At 39.0% G+C, this 8606-nt stretch overlaps 1 protein-coding gene and 1 long non-coding RNA gene across 4 annotated transcripts in view; one reads left to right on the top strand and one right to left on the bottom strand.

The window, feature by feature from the left end:
* Positions 1-265: 265 nt before the first annotated feature.
* Positions 266-8606, bottom strand: part of chchd6a (coiled-coil-helix-coiled-coil-helix domain containing 6a) — a 75381-nt gene continuing 67040 nt past the window's right edge. For all 3 annotated transcript variants that reach the window (XM_032521182.1, XM_032521184.1, XM_032521183.1), the window contains one exon: positions 266-916. In XM_032521182.1, coding sequence (XP_032377073.1) covers positions 893-916 — 24 coding nt within the window. In that variant the 3' untranslated portion in view covers positions 266-892. The remainder of the gene's footprint in view (positions 917-8606) is intronic.
* The window catches only part of LOC116692702 (uncharacterized), an 11699-nt gene continuing 7731 nt past the window's right edge, over positions 4639-8606 (top strand). Inside the window, exons 1-2 of the long non-coding RNA XR_004332756.1 lie at positions 4639-4650; positions 7841-7844. This is a non-coding gene — a long non-coding RNA (uncharacterized LOC116692702). The remainder of the gene's footprint in view (positions 4651-7840; positions 7845-8606) is intronic.

Genomic DNA, 8606 nt, shown 5'->3' with positions numbered 1-8606 from the left:
AGGAATCAATAAATCACCAGTTCAAACCAAATGTACTCAACTTTCAAATTCTAATAAATTTAGGAAATACACATAAGCTGCTGGCTAAGTTGTTGCTCAGCTCTAGTTTAACATGTTCTAGTAATTTCATCATGAAAAATCCATCTAAATAATTTTTTAACTTTTTGCCAGCAGAGCGCCTTGGACCTTTCTTCATTATATTTTACTCATATAAGCTGGTTTAGTAGTCCTGGTGAAAAAAAGTAAAGACACAAACAAGACTGTCTCAGGATATGAATGGTTTAATAAAATCATACAATACATCACAGGTCTGATGGATTTAAGTCATGGCCGGAAATACCTGAGCTTATTCCTGTGTTGTTAAAAAAGAAATATATACAAATCCGTATAACTCAAAAGCAATTCAACTTAAATCAGTTCTTTTTGTCAGCGCAAGGACGGTCTCTATGCACACAATTAATCTCACACCTTAAATTTTTCTCATTTTTCATCCCAACAAAGGAAGCAGAGTTTTTGACCATACTGAATTTCACATTCAGATGATGGAGGGATGACCCTGAATGGATCTTTACAACCCAAGTCTTACAAATACTTTCTGCTGATCTTGTGAAGAACAGAATCGAAAGTGTACTGACTCAGACCATGAATCTAACACGCAAACTCATTTTCGTTTCCAAAGCTTCCCGTTGGAACGCAGCAGTGCAGAATAATAGAGCAATTTTACCAGATGATACCGCAGATAAATAGCATAATAAGAACGTTTTAAAAACAAGGCATGCTAACAGCAAATCAACTCTCTCACAATTCAAAACAGGAGAACGACAAGTGCCGCTCTTAGTGCCAAAGTAAAAGCCTTCGTCAAATACCAGTTTTACCCTTTCCCACACTCTCTTCATCCATGGTTGACGAGCAGGTTCTAAGAAAAAAAAAAGAGAGAAAAAATAAAGTAAATTACTCCTGCCGCACCCTCAGACCTTTGAGATGCTTTTAGGCGCGAGGACTGTCCATATTTTGAGCACACTTTTCCAGCTTTAACTTTCCACTTTCCTGAAAGGTCAGACCTGCTAATAGTAGGGATTATCTCAGTAATGGAGACAAGTGAAATCTGTTGACGCTTTTACACGCTGCAAAACTTTTACCTTCATTTCCCTCTTGGTTAACCTCAACTTGTAATTGTGTTTTGTTGTTTTTTGAGGGTTAGGGTTAGAATTTTATAAGACTGTTCCACTCAACATACTAAATAATTTGGCAGTTGTTTTGACCAATGGCCTTAAAGTGTAGGCGTGAACATTAGACATTCAGTGCTACTTTACACTGCTCTCTCACACAAAGTTATGAATGCCAGACCTCTTTCCTGGCTGGTTCATTTTCCTGATACTAGTCAGTTTAATCTCTTTCCACAAGGTGTTTACATTATTGTATCTTGTCATTGAGTGTTGGGTATTTTTAAGAGCAACGGAGTTTGGAACGTGGAATAATGAGGGGATATATATGAACAGAGGGTGTTTTATTGGCTGGCAACAAGCACAGCCAATCATAAAAGTCTTCTCATTTCTTTTCAAATCAGTGCAATCCCCACAATTGCATTTAGACTGGTTCATAATGGAGAGGAGAGTTGTATGATGCAAAAATATCAGTTTGACCCAAAATATGTTGCAATAGTAGATGATTTCCCTTGTTAATAAAACTGTCCCAATCTAAAGGTTTTTAGGTTGCTGTTTTGTGCATCTACAGCAGGTATGTACAGGGTTATATTAGTGATCCGTTTTGGTGGTGACACTCAGAACTTCTTTTTATGTATGAGATCTACTAAAGCTGTTGGTGGACAAGCGCCCCAAGCAGTTGTTGGTTTGGTGCCTTGCTTAAGAGCACCTTGGTAGTGCTCAGGCGGTGAACAGGCACCTCTCTAGCTACCAGTCTACCATACTTTGGACAGTATGGGGACTTGAACCAGCGGTTCCCAACTCCCTACAGACTGAGCTTGAGCTACTGCTATCTCTCTATCTATCTTCTCATTAACGCTATCTGTACACCCTAGCATTCTGTTAATCAAAGGCCGATGCAATAACCTCCAAGAGAGCAAGCCTATCACGCCTACCTAACATCTACTTTAAAACAGCTACATGCAATTGATCCAAGCAGTGCCACCTCCATCATTAAACCAAAGACCAATGAGGGCATTGAAACACTAACCTATCATTGTCCCTGAGAGAACACACCAAGTATGACACCATTAGACCACGCTTGTGTGCTCTTCCATGAAATAGTGATGATCATTTAGCACTTCGAAATCCTGGTACCATGATCTTGAGAGAGACCCTTATCAAGCCAGGTGATAACTAGCCAAATTTGAATATAGCTTTGCTACCACGCAGACCTTGGAATGCAAACATCAAAATGATCAATTAAAGCTAGGTGATATAGCACCTTGTTAGTGTTATTAGTGTTGTTAGTGAGAATATGAAGAGGATGCTCATGGGCGCGCTTCTATGAGAAGGCCAATTAACTCTTTGAAGCCTTATTAGTTATTACTTATGTTTTCCAAGGGAGACAATATCTAACAAGATGGCTCCTAGCTATGATTATATATGCTGATTACCGCAGGAAGACTCAACCCTGACTACTTACAGATGTGACGTGTTCAGCTCCAGACACATGCAGTGTATTTATCAAACAGTTTCTACTTACTGCATATTCCTTTAAGGTAGGATCAAGCCAGTAGATGGATTTATTAAGGTCACACAATTCGCAGGCATAAATTAGCACAGATGGGATTTACACAAGCTACAAGAAGGATTGTGGTTGAAAAAGGAATGTGCATTAATCTTTATTCTGTAGAAATCTTAACATCATCAGTCATAGAGTGAGCACACCATGGACTGTATCAGTTACCTAGAGAAAAGCGTAAAAAAAAGTTTAAAAAATGTAAGCACACGTCACGGATCGATGCACGTCTCTCGGCCGTGGCTTGGTAGCGTTGCATTTCCCACTACTCATTTCCTGGTTCTCTGTCTCCATAAACAACAAGAAATCAAGGTGAGAGTTAACTTCTCGCAGGCATTTCCAGCCTTTATTTTGATTGGTTTCATTTACTATGCCTCTAGAATCGGTACACGCTCTGAAGCTAATCGCCGTCACTCTCTCACTCGGTCTACCACACACTCCCCACGCACACACACATGGCGGCCGTGTTATTCTCTTAAAAGGTGCCCTGTCACACAAAACTGTTGTTACTTGCATTTTTTGATATATGTTAGGTCCATATCAAGGTTATTATAGTTTGGCATTTTTCAGTAGTTTTCATTTTTATTTTGTTTTGACTTTTAAATTCAGTTTTAATTTTAGTTTTAGTCTTTCTTTGTAATATGATTATTTGTCAGGGGATTCAAAAAGGTTATAACTCAACAAAAACATCATACGATTTTGGAAATATGTATTCACAATGTATTCAACAATGCCACCACTACATAAAATGTAGCCTACATATGCTCTGACTTTTTAACTGGCACCATCATCAGGTCAAATTTTGACTGTGTCCATTACTTTGGATAAGGATCAGCTACCTGCGAAACTAATGACATTCCCACCAGTCTTAAAAGTACTTTTTGTTTAGCATGATAACACGCTAAACTAAGATGGTGGAGAGGGTAAACATGACATGTTATTAAGAGTAGGATAGCATGTTGACATTAGCCTTTAACTGCAGCCCCACAAAGCTGCTAGCAGGGCTGTAGACTCAATTTTTTGGATACATTTTTTTATTGAGAAAGGCACAAGATTAACATTACACAACACAGTTTTAGCCCTTTCTTTTTATTTCCAGCCCCCCTAACACACACACACACACACACACACACACACACACACACACACACACACACACACACACACACACACACACACACACACACACACACACCAGAAAGTGTATTTCTACTGGTAATCGTTTGCTAGGATCAGAAATAAATTTGTAAAGTTTAGAGAACCTCCCCCGTGTTGGTCCTACTGAGGCTAACATTATATGAAGAGGATGTGTGGAGTGTTGAACCCCATCAGACACCATATGCCTTCCTGGCTGACCTTAACTGCTGGTAGAAGAAAATAATACGATCCTGGAAGATTATACTCCTGTCAATCACTAAAGACTCTTCTGCCATATTCACAATACAGGTCTGTTAAAACATAAACTCCCCTATTCTTCCAATCTGGGAAGGAAAAAGGTATATTGCCGTTAATAAGTAAAACATTGTTGAAAATTGGGGAGTGATTGTGTCATTTAGGATCTATGTGCACATGTTTCATTACAGTATGGTGAGTAAAATGTGAGTAAAAATGAAATTATAGGGGCTATTTTCAATGGTATGTTGGAATACATTAGGTCCTGCAGTCTGTGAGGCAGCGATACATTCTCCTCAATTGGTCTCCAAGAGACTGAAGATCCAAGATTGAACCACATAGATAGCAAATCTATGTGGTTCAAACGACCAAAAATACATCTTAAAATCTGGGAGAGCCAGTCCTCCCTGTGCCTTGTCTCGTTGAAGAGTTGTGAGTTTTAAACAAGGCCTCTTTCCCTTCCATATATATTTAAATATTAAAAAGTGAAGCTTTGGGCACCCAGATAGCTCAGTTGGTAGAGTGGGTGCCCATGTATAGAGGTTTACTCCTCGACGCAGCCGGCCCGGGTTCGAATCCAGCCTGCGGCCCTTTGCTGCATGTCACTCCCCCTCTCTCTCCCCTTTCATGTCTTCAACTGTCCTATCAATTAAAGGCCTAAAATGCCCAAAAAATAATCTTAAAAAAAAAAAAAGTGAAGCTTTTCCCAGTAGCCAATAGGAGGAGTAAGAGGAATCATAGATGAGTAAAAGTGAACACAAGGTAGTACATCCATTTTAACTATCGATATACGAGTTTAAAGTGAAAAAAGAATAAAAATTAGAAAGCTAATGTAGAACTGGAAAACCTGTGTTGCCTATGTAGAGAAGGATATCATCAGCATACAATGATATCTGATGAGTTGTATTACAAAATGAGAGGGGATGCACTGAGGGATGTTTTCGGATTTTCTGGGCCGCCCTGGGCAGCCATGACGAGTTCCCCTAGATACTGGGAACTGGGCAGAGCAAAAATTGCCAAGACCGACCATTGCCAAGAGATTTGCATATAACATTTTTACTATACTAATGTATTGTGCACCTAGCCCAAATGTATTCAAAGTAACCCAAAGGTCCCATTCCAACCTATCAAACACTTTGTCGGCATACCATTGATAGAACCAAGCTACTCGCTAGACTCTTGATCTTGAGAACTCACCCTTCGATCTACTATATTTGGAAAACGTAGGATGAATTAAAGAGTTGTACTTTGCTTATGCACTTGTGTTTTTACGAAAAAAAGAGTTTATATGGTTAAAACCTTTCCCACATGCATGTAACGCTTTGAGGCAGTTTTTTTCATTAATGCTTTTTTTTGGATCAAGACAAAAATTTAATTCCGCATCAACCATTTCAGGAATTAATCCTAGTGGTACATCTATTATTAATACATAGTTCTTAACAACAAAAAAAGTCTCCCGTAAATTTGCTTTGGTGTCCCAGTTAGATATTGATTGGGCTCAGCATTGCTTGGCTTCAGAGGCTGGACAGCAGCAGGGAGGAGGGTTGTTTCTGAAAGACTACTGGTCCCACTGAAGTCATACAGCTGCTGTAAATTACCAATGTGGAACGATGCAATGAGCTAAACTGACTGAATGCACGGGGTGCTTTGACCTTAAGTCAGCTGGTATAGAAGCAGATTGCATGTTTCGTACTAGGCCTACACGATTCGGGGAAAAATATGAACCACAATTCTTTTGCTTAGAATTCATATCACAATTCTCTGCCACGATTTTTTTGAACATAACAAACATATTGGCAGTACCAAACAGATTTTTTTTGGCATCTATAACACATCACCAAAAGCCTGTAAACATAGATGACATACAATAGATAAACATAGAGGCTTCAATGAAGAGAATGGGGAGCACTGTAGCGCTTTAAAACCTATTTTATACAGTCTATGTTTAAAACTCAAAGAAGAAAGTCGTAGCTTTTGTGATGCAGTCGGTTCGTAAAATTAAATGAGAATCAAAGTCATTAAAAAAAATTAAAGTTATTTAAATATTAAATCGTGAACAGGGCGAATTGTGCAGGCCTATTTTGTACTGTACAGTGTATGCATGTATGTGTGTGTAGAGAGGGCATGGTATCTGTTCTCAGCACCGCAGACAGAGACCACTCCAGCTGTGAAACTCAAACCATTATAACCACAGAGAGACTCACAGAACAGGGTGATCAATATGGCTCCCCACTTCCTTTAGTCCTCTCATGTCCTCCCTCCCTCCATCTTCTTTCCTTTCTGCTCTACTCTGCACTTCACTGGGTACAAGTAGTGGGTGTTTTAAATATAGTACAATGACATAAATGCAAACCTGAGAACATATTTTCTCACCTTGTTTAAATTTCGTTTAAATTAGCTTCACTGAAAGCTCCAGTACAGGTTATGAACCTGCTGAAACTTCTTACTTTAGAGAGAAACAAAGCAACAGATGCTCTCAAACAATGTGTGTGTATGTTCAGGATTGAGCCTGCTCTTGACCACTCAAAGGAAGAGGGAAAAGGTAAACATGTGCTCGCATGCATACACAAACAGAAACACTAAAGGATAGGAGTTGGTGACATCTGACCTATACCATCACAGTTTGTTGGATCTTAAACAATATCGTAGATATGTAGATGTGGGCCATGGGTCAGTGAGTTGCTTGTGTCTTTCACGGTGTCTGCAACTTTCAAGCTAAAAAAAGTATATAAATATTTCCTTTGAAATAACTTTACAAAAATACGTAGACCTGTAATAAAAATAAAAAACCTCATTTGCTTTCTAGAACATAGAAATGAAAAACTAGACTACACACCGCCTGTGTTGTGGTTTATCTGTCTAAAACAATAAATCTATTCTATGTATTTGCTTATGTTTATGCTTATCAGTGGCAGTCTTTAATGACATACAATGTAAAACTCTTCAAAAGCATGCCAGGTGTAAAAATGGTCTTTGCAGCAAAATGTGATAACATGTCATATCCAAGCTCAAAAAATAACTTTGAACCTCAGCATTTAAGCCAACACGGAAGTCCTTAAAGTGGTCGGGAAAATGGACATTTGAACATCTCCATGACAACGGGGCGAACTTCATCTGCAAATGCAATTTTTGCAATATGGTTGAAACTCAAGAACAGCAAGAAAATGGCCCTTGTGGTCAGATTGTTCTCTGAAATCTGAGATAAGCTTCCCTCTGGTAAGAGAGTGCTTTGAAAGAGTTAGCTTCACTTTTGCAACCTGTTACATTGGCATAATTGCACTTGCATGGGCAAAATAATTTCTTCGCTTCAGATAGGACAAATGCATTTAATAGTGGGTAATTCACACATTCACTGTAGAAAGAAGTGTGTGTGTGTTGCAGAGATTCAAAGCCATTTGATTAAGAGGGTAACATGATGAAGGGAGAGTGGATGAGAACACCTACTGGAAAGATTGTTTCCACTATAAAGTTTATTTCAGGCTACCAAGATAATCAGCTTTTGCCACTCCTGTCAAGGACAACTTATGACTACTTTCATTATCAAGTAATCTGTAATTATTTTTTCAATTAATCAATTAACCCTATATTCAAAGATATTGAATTAACGGCGATATAAAACAAGTAGCAAATCCTCACATATGAAAAGCAGGAAACCATAATGGAATTTTTTAATTACTGATAGATGACTTCAAACGATTCCTCCATTATCAAGTATAAAGCATAGAATAGTCTCTGTTGATGAAGCTAATGAGGATCCTAAAAAAAAAAATAACAATTTAACTTATGCTTCAGTGTAATGTTTAGGATAACCTATTTTATGAATAAAGTTAACAACAATATAATTGTTTAATGGTGTACTACAAGCCACAGCATGAACAGCAAAAGTAATTAGTACTCCGACAGGTTCGGAAAATGGTTTTGTGCACTTCTACTGTATAAAAAAACAAACAAAAAAAAACTGTTGTTAACACCTCACAACTCACCCACTAACAAACTAATGGATTTCCCACCTGTTGTTCTAATTGCAGATCCATCCTGAGTTAAAGTAGTCAGGGACTAAGAAGACTTGCTGCAGTTACACCACACTGCCTCACAGATAGCGCAACGGTATCTGGGCTTTTACAACGAGCCTATTTTCATTTCATGTGGCCCGGCTGGCAGATCAGAGAGACAGAGTGAGGGGAGTGGAGAGAGAAGAAGACAGACAGGGCTGAACACTGTAGGAGATAAAAAGAAAAGAAAAAAACTAACAACAAAAAAAGTCAGGAGTGGTAGAAGAGCAGAAGTCTGCCTCTCCTCCTTTCTGCCTGACCCAGCGTGCGAGCCTTGACTCAATTGGAAATCCATTTTATCTGATGACTGGCAGGCAATTGGGGCTCCCAGGTGATAGGCTGAGGATCTGTGGTTGATAGACCTGACCACTTGCACTGCTGAGGGATGGAGATGGGGGGGCAGGGCAGGATGGGGTGGGAGGAGGAGGAGGAGGAGGG

The sequence above is a fragment of the Etheostoma spectabile genome, chromosome 7, assembly GCF_008692095.1.
Source record: "Etheostoma spectabile isolate EspeVRDwgs_2016 chromosome 7, UIUC_Espe_1.0, whole genome shotgun sequence".
Taxonomy (NCBI): domain Eukaryota; kingdom Metazoa; phylum Chordata; class Actinopteri; order Perciformes; family Percidae; genus Etheostoma; species Etheostoma spectabile.
The sequence above is the reverse complement of the archived record's forward strand: the minus strand, read 5'-3'. Positions and strand labels throughout refer to the sequence as shown.